Here is an 18,347-nt window from a genome sequence, read left to right on the forward strand (position 1 = left end):
AGGGAAAGAGAGAGGGGAAGGGGGCTCTCTTCCTTTGGAGCAGAGAATTGTAAGAATATTTTAGGTTAGATTCATTCGTGGCCATCTATCCCAGCCTCAGGGAACGTACCGGCCAATGTACAGAGACAAGCAGAGATGAGAGATCCAGGGAGCTGCTGACATCCTTGGAGCCCCTGTATCCAGTTGTCTCAATGTGTGTTACACGAGTGAGTGGACTCCCTTTTCTACTTAAGCTATTTTGAACTAGGTTTCTGCTGTTAGCTACTGCATTGGGATTAATTCTCATCCTTCACTCCTAAGCTCCTAAACTAAACAGAATCATCAATTTACTCTAAACTGTGACACACACATCTGCTAAAATGTGACTTAGTTTAGAAACCTGGAAGGGCGAGCCTTATTTTCCATACCAGATTAAAATTTTATCAGAAAGGAATACTCCAAGTGAAAAAATAAGCTGTGCACCCACCAGACCAGACAGTAAATCTGGAGGGATCCAAGCTGTGATCAAGTCCAGCTTTATCCAACACCCAGGACCTGGGAGAGGAGCTCAGGGAGCACGAACAGAGGAAGATACACACAGTGGTTGTTACGGCCCGAATCTTTCACTGTTAAATCTCTCCAATCTGCCCTATAAATTCAATGTAATTCTACTGGAAAATTCCAGCAGTGAGTTTGTGGAAACTGACAAGCTGACTTTACATTTTATTTGGAAACTCCAAGAGTCAGGAATAGCTGAGACAATTGCAAAGAAGAAGAAAGCAGATTCCAGATATCGAGACTTATTATAACATGATAGTAATTAAGAGAGTTTGGAATTGACACAGGGTTAGACAAATAGAGCGACGGAACAGAACCGAGCATCCATCCTTTTTTTTAAGCTTTGTGAACTAATTTTAGACTGACAGAAAAGTTGCAAAAATAGTACAAAGAATTTCATTATATCTATTATCCTACTTCCCCTAATGTTACCATCCCATAATCGATCTTTAAAAGAAACTTTAAATTTGACATGTGAAATTATTTCTAAGTTTTGTTTAATTTGTGGTGGGTTTTTTTCCTATTACCCGTGACCTTGAAAACTTTTCTTTGTGTTTGTTAATCAGTAATTAGTTATATTTGCTCCTTTGCAAATTTTCTACCCTGATAAATTCCCCATCTTTGGAGTGTTTTCTTGTAAATTTGCTGAACTTTCACATTTTAAATGTGTTAGTTCTTTGTCACAATTTTACAAATGAATTCAGTTTATTATTTGTCTTTTAATTTTTGATCCAATAGTTTAAAAAATCTATTTAGTATTTAAAAATCTATTTATTTTTTGAGGACCATTTTGCTCTCAATGGTGGCACATCATTCTATTCTTTGAGAATATATTTTGAATTCTGGAAAGAGCTATAAACCATTCGAAGTCAAGTTAAGTAACCTGAGCACAGATAGAAATATCATTTTGGTAAGAAAACGGACAAACCAAAAAACAAAACCATCTGGCAGCTGTGATGATAATATGATGATAACGTTACGATTTTCTTATGTGATAAAAAAACTGCGTAAAAGTCAATTTCAAAAGCATTTTTTAAATGGCAGCATCAGTTGGATTATATGAGCTCCCACAGAAACTAATTTGAAGGATAATAGAAAATATTATTTCCACATTATGACTTTCATGACATAACGAAGGAACACATGGAGTGGAAGAAAGACTCTGCAAAGAGAATAAGAAGAGCTGTTAAGTCCATCACTATTAAGATGTATAATCACGGGCAAGTTTTGTAAGTCCTCTGTTCATTCAACAAATATTGTCGAGTGCTTGCTGTGTGCCAGGCTCTGTCTGAAGTGCTGGAGATCTGTTAATAAACCCAAACCAAAAATCTTGGCCTTGTGGAATTTGTGTTCTAATGGGGAGAGGCAAAGAATAAACAAATAAGCAATGACATAGTAGGTTAGAAGAAAACCAGTTCTATGGAATAAATTTACACAGAGAAGGGGCATTGGGAGTGTGGTAGTGGAGGGAAAAGACATTTGCAATTGTAAATAGGTGGTCAGGGAAGACTTCACTGAGAAGGCGACAACTGAGGAAAAGCTGGAAGGAGGTGGGAGAAGCAGCTACGCTGGTATCTGGGGAGAAGCATCGCAGGCAGAGAGATCAGCGGGAAGGAAGTCCTTGAGGATGGCTGGTGCCTGGGGTGTTGTAGAAAGAGGAAAGTGGCCACTGTGGTTGAAGCGGAGTGAACGGGGGTAAGGAGCAGCAGATGAGGAGAGAAAGGTGAGGGAGAGGAGCGGGACAGATAGTAAAGGCCTGAGGCCATCCACGAACTTTGGCTTTTATCTTGAGTGAGAATAGAAGCCACCTGAGCGTTTGGAATGCCATGATCTGCCTTATGCTTTAGTTGGATCGCTCTGCTGCTCTCCTGAGAGTAGACTGTGGAGGGACAAGGCTGGAGGCAGGGAGACCAGCTGAGGGGTTGCTGTAACAATCGAGTGAGAGATAAGGGCAGAGGGAGCAGGTAGTAGTGTGGGAGGTGGTGACTTGGTAGAGAGAGGAGTCAAGTTCTGGAAATACTTTTGCTTCATATTCTCATATATATTGATCTAAATAATTTATATTAAATGATGATCATAATATCTAAATTATCTTAATGAATTGCTATTAGTTTTAATATCATATTTCCTAAAATGCTCATTAAAAGTATAGAATGTTACAGAAATATAGCGTTACGATCAGAAAGAATGAACATATGTGCTGGAGTGGAGACAAAGTGTGCAATCTAATTATAAAACTTTTGCCTGAAAATGGATGAGGGCTCTTTCTCATTTTAAGAGCATGGGGAAAATCTTAAAAGTCTGTATAACTGAGAGTTTGAGGGCCCATTCTCTGTTGGCATTTTAAAGGTTTTGCCCATCCAGAGATAATAGTGTACAGATGATTGTATTCTCAGACCTCATTAGAAGGGCCAATTAATGTGTCTTGAGAACCAAGAGATTAAAGTGTCTGCGGCCAGTATATAGCATTCCTCTAGGCCGGCTTGGGAACTATTCCTAAGAAGTACCCTTAGCTCCATGTATCTGAGGCCTTGAAAATTCTAAAAGTTAGAGGAACAAACATGTACTAAGCATGTAATATGCCAAGTACTCTGCTAGGAGCTTACATATGTTATCTCATGTCATCTTCACAACAACTCCATGAGGTATTTTTAATCTCACTTTATGGGTGTGGAAACTCAGACTTACTGAGGTAAAATGACTTATCCAGGGTATATAGTTAGTGAGGGATGGAGGCAGGATTTAAATTAGTCTGCATGCATGCAAGTCTGTGACGTTTTTGCTCTATCTTACAAATGAAGTGTGGAGAACACCATGGCTCCAAGGTACTTAAAATGTCAATGCTGGCGATAGAGCATGGATGGAGTCTGGTCTTTTCCAAGATGGCCATGGGGTTGGGTCTCTCGTAGAGGAGATGTGAGCCATGGTTTTCACACCTGGCCATGCATTAGAATCAGCAGGGGTATCAGGTATATAAAAACTTTTATTTTTAAAAAGACTTTCAGGTGACTTCTGGGTGGGCGGCCTATCACTAGCTTACCATTCCATATGTGACTGAGAGCAACTCAGAATGAGGGGTAGGGACAAAAAGTAACAACTAGAGACATAGAGCCCCTAGGAAGCAACCTGAAACCCACTGGGCACAAGAGTCTAAAAAAATCTGGGCTTCATGCAATTTATGTCAAATACAAACAATTTTTCTTAAATTTTGTTTCTAAGCAACAAATCTTTTTGAGGTGCTAAGGTGTCATTCCGTGCATTGTGAAGGTCTACTGGAATCATAGAAAATTAGAGGTGGAAGGGACCTCAGAGATTGGTCCCCTCCCTTGAGAGCTGAAGAGACCAAGACTCAGAGGGGTAAGTGGCTTGTCAAAGGTCTTGAGAGTCCAGATCTGGGTGGTAGCCCAGCGCTCTTTCCACCGAGCAATTCTGCCTACTTGAGTAGTTTTCTCAATGTTGTCAGTCATCCTACCGATAAAACTCAATATTCCCTGGGTTTGATTTGAACGCTCAATTTTGCCTCCCTACAGCTGTCCCTAGGAACAAACTCTGAGTATTGAAAAAGCTATTTCCTGTCCACACAGTTTTAATGATTTAGATTTCTTCAGCAAGCATAAGACACTAGCTTGGTTTTAAATGTCAGGACTTTTCTGTATTTCATTTTCATTTTTAAAGGTTATTTCAATATAAATGGGGGGAGGGGGGTGAGCAAGCGGGCTGTCTCCGACACTCATATAGTTTCTTTAGTGCACTAGCCCTTATTTTAGGCCTCCTCATTTGCCTCTCAGTCATATATTTAATTTTAAACAAACCATGTTTTTGCATTTATTTCTCCATTACACTTATGCCAACATATTTTGGCAAGAAAGATGAAGGAAATATTTGCCCCACCTAAACCATTCTCCTGACCCCAAAGCCTACTCTTCTGTTTTAAACAGCAGTTCTATGTCAACAGACACGTCTCCAGGTGGAATATTCTCTCTGCCAGAAAGAGCAGATGGCCAGCACCACTGACTTGAGAAGGAAGAGAAATAACATTAGAGCTCATTCTTGTCCTGGAACAGCTGCTACTCATCTGTTTTCCCTTTTTACTTCCTTTCTTTCTTGATATTTTGGGCCAAAGAAACAGGTCATCTTCTTCCTGGTGCCCCTTCAACTATAGAGAGAGATGTGAGAAATATGATTTTAGTCTTTTATTTTAGGGATGGGGTCATTTTTATAAAGTAAAAATTATTAGACACTTTAATGTCCTCCTTTTCATCCATCTCTCTTTTTAAGATAGTGTCTTTCCTTCAAAGCATCAAGGAATTATAGGAAAAAAGAGGAAAATATGTTGGAAGAGCTAGGTTCTCATTAAATGGTTATGATTCTGGTTGGGCTCCTGCCCTTTGATAAATGGGAGTGACAGTCTGAGAAATTCATTAAAGTTGTTGAGGTTCTTCAGACACCAGGCCCTACTTGTCACGGGATCCCTTACTTGAAATTTCACTGAAAAACCATTAGGGGGAAAACACATGGAATTCCAATTAAATACAATAAAACTGCAAAATCAAAACAGCATCACTGGGCAGTAGGTTCTGCCTAAAGCTTATCATGTGAAGGAGGAAGAAATTTACTTTAAAATATCTAGTTTGTTAAAGGTTAACATGGCTTAACAGGGCTGTGAGGACTGTTAGGATTAGGACTATTCCATTGGACTCAGCATCATGATGCTAAGTTGCAGAGGAAAGCATGGAGAAGAACATGATTTTGGGGAGATATGACCTTAAGAGATGGAGACTTGAGGGAAAGAATATAGTTCTGTTTTTCTAGCCTCTTTTTTTTTCTATCCTACCTAACCATGAAAGAACGTAAATTCTTTTGTACCTGAATTTCATCTCCTTCTTAGGACCACCCTCAGCAAAACTATGAAGTAGATATTACTTTATGACTTGTTTTGTTAGGACAAACAACTAGCATCTTCACATTCTCCATACTCACCAACTCATTTCCTAAGAAGCTGACAGGGGTATGCTATGAGGGCCTGCCTGCCCTTCTTACAGATAAGAACAAGCTATTCTTTGGAAGGGGAAGGGAGTAGCTCTTTCACCTCTCCCCTATGAGCCGGGGGTCAACTTGGGAGGAGGTAGGTCTGGCGTGAGCAATGGGTACAGCACATGGAGCAGAGCTTAGAAATCTAAGAGGCAGCATCTGGGGAAAAACTGACACCAAATCTGGGTCAACTACACAAACCAGTCATGATTCCAAAGGGGCTGACGGGTGGAGGAGGATCCAGGTAAGAGGCAACGGGGCGACTTTTGAAGCATGAGGAAGTCAGACGAGAACTACGGGGTTCAAAGCATAAAGAGGGAGGTGGGGCCTGGGATAAAGCAGAGCTTGGATGCTCTTACTTTGGGACTTATGGGTGGTGAGGTGTCCTCAAGGTGTCTACTGGGCTCACCCCACCCTTCCCATCTGTGCTGGTAATTAAGCCATAAACTCTCAGCTCTCAAATCGTCCTTCCATATTCTGCTCTGTGATGCTGGGCTGGGGTCCTACTGACTACACTGCTTCTTTGCCAGCTGTTTCCCTGTTAGGCTCAGCCCATCGGGGGTGTTGGAAGGAAACTACCAGGAAGTACTTGGGGGAAATGATGTCACTTCTTTGAGTCTCAGCTACCAGATAGAGTGGGGATAACCCACATCACTGGGCTATTAGGATTAAACAAGCCCACAGCACAATTCTAGAGTAAGCACTCAGTGCATGTGGGCAAAGGAGGAGGTGGGTTCCCCATCCTAAACAGGATTCCTCTTTCAGTTGGTCAGGGCTCAGCAACAGTCGGGATCATTCAGGGAAACAGAAGCCACACTAGATATTTTAGCAGAGGGAATTTAATATAAGGAATTAGTTAAAAAGACATTGGAGGACTGAAAAAGGAAAGGGAGGACACTGAGTTCACAGAAATGGCAGGGAGCAGCTACTAACCTAGGCTGGGGGAAGAAAGGGAAGAGGTTGGGATGATTAGAACATAAAGTTTGCAAGGGGGAGCCAGGCCCCTGTTTTCTGTGGAGAGGACACTGGGTGTCTCAGAGGAATGTGGGTAAAAAAATGAAACCAGGGCCAGCCCCGTGGCTTAGTGGTTAAGTGCTCGTGCTCCGCTGCTGGCGGCACGGGTTCGATCCTGGGCGCGCACCGACGCACCGCTTCTCCGGCCATGCTGAGGCCGCGTCCCACATATAGCAACTAGAAGGATGTGCAGCTATGACATACAACTATCTACTGGGGCTTTGAGGGAAAAAATAAATAAATAAAATTATAAAAAAAAAAAAATGAAATCAATTGCCACTGCCAGGATGGGGCTGTTGCTGGGGCAAGACTGTGATGATATCTTCTTTTTCACTTCTACTGCTAGGAAGCTCAGAGTCCAATGAGTAGCCCACCTTTGGCAAATGAGTGGAACTTTGTGACATTACGGCTGCAATGATTTTACTCATCTTACTTTATGTCTGATAATTTTATTTCAACATATTTTATCTTATATTGTGTACTTCTTTGTAAATCTCCTCAATACCTTTTGGAAAACCCCAGAATATTTCTACCTTTATCTATATCTTCATCTATGCTTTCATCTATAACTTCTTTACCTCCATTTATACCCTATTTCTATTGCTATTTATGCCTCATTTATACCTCTAGCTATACCTTTATCCACAGCTGTAACTATGAGGGAGACAGGTCAGTCCAACTCTGTCTTTGTAATTTCAGTTGTGTTTTTAACCCCAATTTGCATATTAAAGCATAATTAGGAAGCTTTTAACACAAAGGCAACTCCATCTGCTCTTCAACCTCCACTGTGTTTCCATGAGAAAGCCTTGCATTGACAGATGTACTAATGGGCCTGTAATACAGCACCCCAAACTTAAAAAGTTCTAACCCATCAAGAAATCTCATTCATCATTTCATTTTTTGGAAAGGATATAAAAAATGAAATGTCAGAGCTATAATGTCAGGACCGTTTAAAATGTCAAGTGCTTGTTGTTGCATAGTCTGGCTGTCTGCTGTTCTGATCAAACCTCCAACTGGCATAATAATTACACATGATGCATCACATTTTCATGCACAACTGGACCCACATTTATGACAAATCAGATGGAAACATTCTCATTGCCCAGCCAGAAATTTTCTCCTCTTACTACATAACTTAAGACTTTTCCTTCAGAGCAGAACATTATTACTAATTCAAGACAGCATTCAGGGTAAGGAATAAAAAAGACGGGCAGAAAAAAAGTTTCTTGATAGAAACAGAACACAGTCATTTATAATACACAGTTGCAACGAGAGCCAAGAGGCAGCAAACATATTTGCTGAATGCATGTTTAATCCAAGAAGAATGCTAAACTGAGCAGACATTGCCAGATAATCCAGTTCTATTTCAGGATGCAGATTAATTTAGGTGTGCAAGGAAACATACATGGGAGCCCTATTTTGAACTGATACAGAGACAATCCTTCAGTTTAATCATCATTTTCTAATCTGCAGAGAGAGGACTAATGCATAAACAGAAGAGCAACACTTCTCCTGTCTCGGATCTTTATGGATGCATCTGTGGGACTTAAGTGATGTATTCATAAGTTGATACCAATTACAATAAAACTCTGAAATCAATAGCATGTACATGGGGAAAATTTCATTTCTTCTCAACTGAAAGTTTTGCGTCCACTGAAAGCTGGGAAAGGCATTCCCACGGCCACATCATTTTCGCCTTCCCTAGACCCGCCTTCTCCGACGGTTTGGAGGAAGCCTCCCTCCTGTGTCCAGCTGCTTCCCATTACAGATGACTTTCAGTACACTGGAAAAGTCGAAGCTCTTGGAAACAATCTCCAGAAGATCCTGATCGTTTTCTGTGCCACTGATAAATTCTTTTAAAGACAATTCTCCTAGAAAATAATAAATGAATAATTAACAAGAAGCTTTGTCCATACCACTCTCCAGCATATTCACTGATATTTTTATTGGTATTCTTCTTTTGATATCCTTTCACCTCAACCAGACTCTAAATTCTTTGATTGTCCTTATATAGGAAAGCATTTAATGGAAGGGTTGCCAGTGAAAATAAATATGATGGATACAATCTGTTTTTATTTTGAGTTGAGAACATCAGGTAATGCACCTGTGTTCACACATACATTTACATCTCTACACAGTGTTTACTATTTGACCTCTAACCTTGAAGATATGACCAAGTCATAGGAGCATGAAGATTTCAGATTTCTAAGATCAGGAGGAAATGTCTGTTTGCAAGACTGCTTTCAACATTCTTTTCTCTGAGGAAATAATTCTAGGGACTATCCACAGCTGTGAGGAAGGTTAAACATTTATTCATTCCACATATAATTATTGGTATTAGCTCTCCTCTCCTTTTCTGATTTTGGTTCCTAATTTTATCTCCTTGACTTAAGCTTTTGGCCTGCACTAGCCAGTCCGGTGCTATAAAACTATCACCTTATACCCATGTGTACTGGCTGCCATGTTTTTCCACGACCATCATCCCACAAGATAACCTTCAACATCTTTGGGTGAGAGTGTTGGGGTGGGCTTCTCTGTTGACTTAAATCATTTGGATTGTAATTATGGGTGTATTCCAGTTGAGGGGTACAGATGCAGTTCCTGAACTCAAAGAGATTGTACCTAGTAGGGTTTGTGGCTGGGTGGAGGGTCAGCCCCACACAAGTACATTCAGTAACTAGAGAATGTGCACCTGAGGCAGAGAGTCAGCAGGAACGGAAATCACGTGTTATACCGTACCTGAACCTTTAGTGGATAATGACAAATATGTAAAACACCACGATAGTGATTCAAATATAAATAAGCCTGAATCATCACATTTTCATAAGATATGCTTTTAGTTTCAATGGCAAAACACTAAAATACAGGTTTTAGAGGGAAATCTAATCTTTGTCCCTGTTTCCTTATGCCAGAGAAGTCTATGGAAAATCCCAGCTAGCAGCAGGTGGGAATAGAGGCCCCTATGTATTCTAGGGAAAGTGCAACCTGGAATAAACCAAAGTGAAGGAGAGAAAACTGAAAATAAAGGGGAGTGGCAAGTGCGGGGGTGGGGAGGGTCATATGGGGGCAGCGGGGGGAGGCAGGGGGACCACAGGTAACAAAAGAACTATCCTTTGCAAAAAGAAATCTCAGCTGCTAAATCCCCAGCCCAAAAGACTTCAAATTTCTAGGGGCTCAGCATGACCGCAGTGGAGATGGAAGAGGGGAGATGGGGGGCTGGGGAAGGAGACGGGGGAGGGAGATGGGGAGCTGAAGTCTGTTTTGAGTGCTCAGTTACGACAGTTTGTTATCACTGCTGACAGGGAAAGAGGCTGTTTCTCAAGGCACTGGGGTAGAGTCGCCGTCGGGGTGGAAAACCAACGCAGGTTACTGACGTGGAAAAGAGAGAGAAGATGGAATCCTTTTGTTTTTTTTTGAAATTTTTTTGAGATATAATTGACATATAATATTGTATTAGTTTAAGGTGTGCAACATAATGATTTGATATATGTCTATATTGTGAAATGAGTTTAGTTAACTCAATAAGTTTAGTTAACATCCATCACCTCACATAGTTACAATTTCTTTCCTTGTGATGAGAACTTTTAAGATCTACTCTCTTAGCAACTTTTTAAAAGATGGAATTCTTCACTGCCGTTTTTTCACTTTCTTCAAAACACCTGTCAACTCTGTATATCTTTTTTTTCACATTACCTAACCACTCACCATAGAAAATTCTCTCCTTTTCAAATTAAGCCAATTTCTACCTCTAGCAACTTATAACATTTACTATTTCTATCTAAAGTACTTATTTTGAAATTTTCCTCCCTCTTTTCCCTCTAGCACTTAGCATTCGTTCATTTATTCATCAGACATTTATTGAGCCCTAACTGCAATTGTCCTTTCCTCTACTGCACGGCTACCACCAGTACAGCCGACTACAGTGTCGTGAATGTGGGAGGTGCTCAGAAAATGATGTTGATGGATCTCTTTCCTGTATCTGATGTTCTTAAACATTGCTTCCTAATCCTCTTTAATTCGTCTGTGGATTTATGTTCCCCAAAATTAAAAGGATGATTTCTAGGTCTCCTTAGAAATGATTGTCTATGCAGGTCCAGAAACTTCCCATCAAAAAATCTACCAGCAAAGAGCCAAAGCCGGTAAGAGATGATTGAGCTGGAGATCAAAAGACTCTGAAGGACCTGAAATGATTTTTGAGGTTTTATTATTTTGTTTTATGTTTAGAGACTCACTTCAAATTTTGTAGGGCATAATTCAGGAATTGCACAATTTTATTTTTATGTGTTGAAATATACATATGCACAGAATTTATATCTACATTGCTCAGGGCTGTTTGTTGTGTCCGCGGACGTGTTCTCCACTCCTGGGGACCGTGAAGGTCAGTGTTACAGGTGCTCCTCCATCTCACTACCAATTTCAGCAGTTTCACTGGTGACAGGACAGCTATCCATGAATATTTTCTTTAGTCCTGCTTTTGCAGTCTGATTATCCTGTCGATAGTCCTGGATCATGTACTTCTTCCCATTAACGTCTTAAGTACCTTTTATAACAAAACAAAAGTCACCCCCCCACACCAAAAAAAAAGCCAAAATTTATGGTGTATACACATGGTAGCATTTTTGTTCTAAAGAAGTCAGCGTAGTTTTTTTTTTGGTGAGGAAACTCAGCCCTGAGCTAGCATCCATGCCAATCCTCCTCTTTTTGCTGAGGAAGACTGGCCCTGGGCTAACATCCGTGCCCATCTTCCTCTACTTTACATGGGACGCCACCACAGCATGGCCTGACAGACAAGTGGTGCGTTGGTGCACCCGGGATCTGAGCCATGGGCCGCCACAGCAGAGCGCACGCACTTAACGGCTACACTACCGGGCCGGCCCCTAGCCTAGTTTTAAAAGAAATAAGCCTGTGTAAAGAAAAATTTTTTTAAATTCTTTTCAATTAAAACTTCATGAAAAATTGTGCTGGGGCTGGGAAATTACCAAAGATGGGAAGGGCGAGACTCAGGAGATGTGAACGACCACGTCTTCAAGGAAGGATGCTGGTGAAGGTGTTCACGACACCAGTTCTGTATTCGTTAGCAAGGTGGCAGCAGAGGCATTTAGCAGCATCTTATAGCCGAGTTTCACGGGCAGCAGTTTCTCCTCTTATCTGAAGAAACTCCATTCCCTCTGATCTCCTGGTAGGTCCCAGTTTCCCAGTTTGATTCACCGTGACCCTCGTGGCTTTCCACAATGTTCTCGTCTAAAACACTGGTCTTTCTTGTTAGTCGCTCAATAAAATCTCTTCCTTTATGTTCTGTCCCTGTCCTCTTTTACTCAAAATATCTGTTCAATAATCACCGTCTTTCATTTCCTCTTTGGCCTCCTTCTGTCTCTTTTCACTTTCACGGTTTATTATTATGAGCCACTTAAGTCTCCGTGTCCCTGCGCTATTTGGCGCTATGTTAAACTTGCCTGGACCCGTTCTGCGCTTGAGGCTATGAACAGCACCTATGAATCTGCCTAAATCATGCGGGGAATGACTCCTTAGAGGCACACGGTAGAATGCGGATTGCTACCCTTCCCGTAGGAAAGGCTGTAGAATTCCATGCTTAATCGTTTATCCTGACTGGTCCTGCTGTCCTCTCTATTTGCATCCTTCAATAATATTGCATGTTCAGCTTCAATTTTCTGTCTTTGTGATTCTGTTCAAGCTTTCCCTCCTGGGTGGTTTTATTCGTAATATAAAAATAAAACTAACTTGTTGAATTGTAACAACAATACATGCTCATGGTAAAAAATTCACACATTAGAGAAAGGTGTAATGAAAAAAAAAAGAACCCCCTTTAACCTCTCTCCGGCCCCCCAGTTCTGCTTTCCATTGGTAATTAATTCCTGCCAATAAATCCACGTTTATATTTTATGAAGTTTGCAATGCATATGCCTATATATATTAATTTCCAAAACAGTCTCCTAGATGCCTTTCTTCCTACATATAGCATTGCATATTGTTCTTGTTTCTTCTTTATTTCCTCCTTTGTTTTTCATATGACATCTTATCAGAGACTCATTCATTTTACAACTATTTATAGAGCATGTGCCAGGAAGTGTGAGCACAAGAAATACTAAAGGACATAAAACAGAAATAGTTCTCGCCCTCATGGAGCTTATACCTCTGCATCTTTTTATTTTCCCAGCATGAATCTTACACGTCTCTTTTGACTAATCTTCTAACTTGCTAACTACCATGATAATTACGTATAGAATACTTCATAGCTGTTGTATACTTTTCTGTCCCAACGGATTTGATATTGGTCATTCTTTTGCAAACAATTTGCAGTCAAATAGGATTTTCATGTATGTTCCTGAAGTTTTTTTGGTTGTCTCTTGCACTGTGATCTTCATCTTTAGTTTCAATATTTGTTGGATGATCAGGTACCAATGGTGTGCTTGCTTTTATTTTGAGAAATCAAAAACAATATATGTTAGCACGTAGTCAACACTGTTCTGGTATACTTGATGGAACATCTCTATTTCTACCAACACTGATATTTAATGATGATAAACAATTTAAAAATCAGATTTGAGGTATATATACTTAGGCTTGTATAAATGTGAACAGACATCCTCCTCTGTGGTACTAACTTCCCTTTATGTGAGTGAAGCACTTTATTCTCCTCTGTCAAATACTGGCAAGATCCTTTTACCCTTCTGCAAATATCAACCTTCTATGTCTTCATTACCTTCTCCTCCTTGTCTTCTGGTGCAGTAGGCTGTCTCTGTCCAATGGTACAATTTTTTTGTTGTTGTTTTTTGCTTTTTTGTGAGGAAGATTAGCCCTGAGGTAACATCCATGCCGATCCTCCTCTACTTTTATGTGGGATGTCGCCACAGCATGGGCTGACAAGCAGTGTGTTGGTGTGTGCCCAGGATCTGAAGCTGGGCTGCCAGCAGTGGAGCGTGAGCACCTAACTGCCACGTCACAGGGCGGGCCCCCAATGATACGATTTTAGCATCTTTTTCTTGATACATGGAATGGCCTAGCTGTCTCTTGAGATAATATAACAGCCTCCAATAATTCACATATAAAAGCAAATTCCATCATTTTTAGCTCTGTTTATGCATTTGCCAAGAAACAGTGGTTCAGTGATATTCCAAAGTGCAACTACTTTATTTGATATCTTCATTTTCTGAAAGTCGATGATATTTTTTTTCTTAAAATACAAGTTTTTATAACAGAGGAAATGATTTGTGTAGTTAGTTCTCTAAGCTATTCCAGAAACCATAATGCATGCTCCCTCTTCTGACGTATTCTTCCAGGTCAAAGAGCCCGTTTCCCTAACTGCAGGCAACCTCCCTAAGTGAAGCGCACCTTCACTCTTCCAGATTCGCATCCTTTTCCATCCCAGATATTTCTATTTCTAGGCCGCTTCCAACCACATTCCCCATTTTATTGGTTTCTTATACTTTGTTCTTGAGGAAACTGCTTGGATAGCAAACAAAGAGCCCTGCCTTATTTTCTTGTTTTCTGGAACACATTAACCGTTCCCTCAAACTAATAGAAACTGAGCCTCTTGTTAAGGATACCACAATCCTCAGACTGCTCCAAGGTGGGTCATTTTCTTCTATGTGCCCACTCCCAAAACTAAAAGCAGGATCCGTAGATATTTTCAAACATTCTTGACCTGCCCTTTTGTAATTCACTGTATATACTAAGTCTTAGACGTTCCTGATGTCCCATCTACTTCCAGAATACTCGTCCTTTGATCAGTGATTTCAGCCCGGGCTGAAACGGTTTATCCTCTCTACTCCAATCCCTGCCATCCTGCAGCACCTCTAAGACTAAAAATTAAAACAAAACAGAAGAAAACCTACAGCATTTCTCCTGTTCGAGGGTCATCATTTTTGCTTGCATATTCTAAAGAGGGTTTATTGGCCTCAGAAGATCTTCCACTTCTCATTTCTCTGGTCCTTTTCTAGCTTCACTTAGCTTCTTTATCAGCCCCGGGTAGTCTGAATCTGTTCCTTGCAAGCTTTCACATGAGCTGACTCATTTTATTCTCAATCCGTATAGACTCAAATATGAGTGATTACATCAAATGGCTTTCATGGTAAACTTCTAAGTGAGCATACTGACTTGAGATTGAAGTGAGGCAGATCTGGTACTGGGTCCTCAAGAGGAAGATTGATGCTATTGATACACTTCCAAGCTGTTTTTCTCCGAATTATACTCTTGCGCAGTTGTTTGGCTTGTCCGTAATGGTGATTTCATTGGAACTCCCTCCCAGCCTCCTCACCATCGCATCCTGCTGACCGGGCGGCGACATTCGACTACTGCAAACTGCCCCACTCAACACGGGGCTGTACTGCCCTCTAGTGTCCACTAGAAGAAGTGACCTATGGCGGGCAGATTGATTCTGTGGCAAAAGCTACTTTGAATTGAAGACAACCATGGCTGGAATCCCAATGCCTCATAGCCATCTTTTTTTGTTTTTTAATCTCTTACTAATATCATATTTTCCACAATGCCAAACTTTCTGTTTTTTTCATGGACCATTCCTAGATATGCTGCCTCAATCTCAAGTCAATAAGCCCACCTACCAGTTTACTGAGATCAAAGCCATTTGGTATAAGCCCTCTCCCTTCTCTTGGAATGTCTGTGTCTCCCCTTTTCATGCCTGCCTCTGAAGAAGTGCCTTCTCTGAGCTAGAGAGGAGCCCCAATTTTAGGGTAGAAAGAGCAGATGGAGAAATGAGCAGAAAGAGTAGAAATGTAGTAAAGCTAGAAAGCGCAGAAATGGAGGCAAGCACAGGCAACTCTTTCCAGAAACGTCTAGTCAAAGGGAAGGAAAAAAATCTGATAGGAGAAGATGGCATAATTGAAGGAATGATTTTGACAGTAGGGAAAACTTAAGTTTATTCCTAAGTTGATGAGAAACCTCCAGTAGAAAGGAATTAATTACTAGAACATATCCCCAGAGCAAACAGCAGAGGGTCCTTCATCTCATATTCTGCCAGTTTTCTTTTCTTATGTCTCCCTTCACTCTTCTTCATAGCTCCCAAAGTGTCAAGCGTCATGCATTGAATGTAAATCGGTCAATAAATATTTACTCAATTGAGTTGCACCAACTGGAGAACATTGGACTGCTCAAATTATAAAGCCCAAATGATTTCACAGCTAGGGCTCTCTTGAAAGGTTCATGCTTTTGTCTAAATGGCACTCCCTCCACTACCTCCATCTACTTTGTAAGAAAAGCGAGCCCGAGGAAAGCAGCCTCCTTACCGTCATTGTTTACATCAATCTTATGAAACACCAAGTTGGTGAATTCTTCGGGACTCAGGGTTTGCTGGCCGTTGAGGGCTTGGACAGCCTGCAGAGAGAAATTAAATCAGAAAGTTCAACTTCGCTGGAAGCAAATACATTTTGTGACATTTCTACCCCAATGTGACAGAATTTGGGGATGTGTTCATGTCAGTTTTACTATCCAACCTGTTCTAGTTGTTAAAAATAAATAAAAAGATTGCATGTCAGTTTTGGGTAATGAGGTTTGGACATCAAATTAACTGAATACAGTCTGAAGTTTTATTTTATACAGCACAAAGGGATCCATTCAACATATCAGGTCACAAAAGATGCAAAGAGCTCACTGGAGAAAAACTGCAGTGGTCGCTGTCATAAGTGTTTTGGATTCAGGAAACAGTGTTCTCAATTTCAGACGAATTATCTTCCATCTTATGGTTGAACATGAAATGATGTTTTGTGAGCATCTAAGGCTTCTTCTGGCTTCTGCCACTGGCACCTCTGGTCCTTTGTGCCCTTTTGTAGAATGATCAACTGGGAAGCCAGATATACACGCCTTAGAAGGATCCCGAATCTCTCTCACACTCTGCCAGCACCTTTTCATCATAAAAGTTCTCAGGGAACCCAGAGAAAGTGATATTTCCAGCTTTCCTAGAGGGAAGATTTAACAACCCTCTCCCTTGCCCCCACCAGGTGATTAAATTTAATGACCCATATTTAAGGTAGAAATTCATAATAAAATGAAAGAGAGAAAGAGAGAGGGGGAATGAGTCATCTGGGATTTTGAACATAACTATCTCGATTGAACACGAAGGGATCTTCGGAAAACCTGCTGGCAACATATTTCCATCAGAGGGCATGGTCTTAAATATGACTATCTCTTTAGCTGCTTCCCAAGCATCGCTAGTACCAAATCCAGGATTATTCATAATAAACAGTGGTAAAGCACCACTCTTGGCCTCAGCAAGCTGAGATCTCTCAGTTAAATATAGGGTAATAGCTATATTAGAATACTAGATCATTAGTCTAATACCGTTAGACTAATGGTTATATACATGTAGCATCCTATTAGATGAAAGTTTTTAGGGTTTCTCAGTGTTTTAGTAGAGGCCCCAAAGCCTAGAAAATTTGGACTGGCATCCAGTATTCCTACATCCCGCAGTGATACTAGACCACATATATAAGTCATAATAAAAGATCATGAAATTTCTCAGATTTGTCCATCACCCATCTCCTGGCATTATAAGTGAGCATGAAGGACTGATCGGAGGCCTGAGGGGATATTTTTGGAGGAAGTCCTCACTGTACCTATATTTTCCCTCTTTCTCTTACAGGAGAAGCATGGTGGGGGTGGGCAAGGAGGTGTGGTCTGTTTCCTTCTTTCCTTCCGCATTTAGCATATCTGCTCTTTCTCTTGCATTTTGCCAAGCCCTTCTCTGACCATTCTCCGAGAAGGAGCAGGAGGAGGGAGAGAGAGGGGAGCAGGAGAGCTCTGACCTGGCAGGTCACAATTATCTAGTTCCAGAGCTCTCTGGATGGCAGATGTTTGAAGTCCACTCTTTCTGAGACGCCCCCGCCCCCTCTGCCCCTCTTCTGCCCCTTTCCCTCCGCTGCTTCCATTACCGAGACTCGCTCTCCTGCAATTCCCGAGACAGAATCATGCATTTTGATTACAGCTGATCCTTTGGGGCTCCTGCTACAGGCTCCAGATCTGGGTTTCTCAACATCTGCACAATCGACATTTTAGACTAGAGAATTCTTTCTTGTTCAAGATTGTTCTGTGCACTATCGAATGTTTAGCAGCATCCCTGGTCTCACTAACCAATAGAGAACAGTAACACCACACCGCCCCCCCACTCCCCAGTGGACAATCAAAATGTCTCCAGGCATTGCCAAATGTCCCCTGGGGGAGGGGGAGTGCAAAATCGCTCCTGGTTGAGAACCACTTTCCAGATCTCCCAACCTCCAGCTTTTCTCTTCTGAGGTTCCCTTGCCCCTCCAGGTGGCTCAGCTGGACAATATCCAAGATAATTCTATACCAGCTTCCTCTCACAGCAGGCCACATCTGATCCATGGAAAACACCCTGGCATCCTTTGTTCCAGCAAATTCTAGGAATGCAGAGACTTCCTGAACTTCATCTCTCTACTTTGCTGCCATGCTCTGCTTCTTTAGATTTCTCAGGTGTGACTCAAACACTGGAACGCGGTGTTCTCCCATTTGCAGAGTGCATCCACATCTCAATGGTCTCCTCGAATCCCCAGGCTACTGACTTGAGGGCTCTTACCCGTGAAATCCTCTCCAATAATCCTTCCCCAAAACCCTCCTCTTGACCATTTTATACCTTGAAGTGAGATTAAAATGTAGCTACTTCCTTTGTAAATTCTGCCTGTATTCATTGTCGTGCGTCTTTCAGATCTCTCCATGCCTGGGCTGAACTCCATTTTAACATCCTGTTATCATGTGTTGAGAGAACTTATATTATACAT

The 18,347-nt window shown here is 41.2% G+C and overlaps 1 protein-coding gene across 1 annotated transcript in view; it reads right to left on the reverse strand.

Moving 5' to 3' along the window:
- Positions 1-8,344: 8,344 nt before the first annotated feature.
- GUCA1C (guanylate cyclase activator 1C) overlaps positions 8,345-18,347 on the reverse strand; it is a 31,619-nt gene continuing 21,616 nt past the window's right edge. Inside the window, exons 3-4 of the mRNA XM_087439420.1 lie at positions 15,803-15,930; positions 8,345-8,453 (exon numbers count right to left, since the gene is read on the reverse strand). Coding sequence (XP_087295546.1) covers positions 8,345-8,453; positions 15,803-15,930 — 237 coding nt within the window. The remainder of the gene's footprint in view (positions 8,454-15,802; positions 15,931-18,347) is intronic.

The sequence above is a fragment of the Ceratotherium simum genome, chromosome 15 (genome assembly GCF_057802395.1).
Source record: "Ceratotherium simum simum isolate JZ-2026a chromosome 15, ASM5780239v1, whole genome shotgun sequence".
NCBI lineage: Eukaryota > Metazoa > Chordata > Mammalia > Perissodactyla > Rhinocerotidae > Ceratotherium > Ceratotherium simum.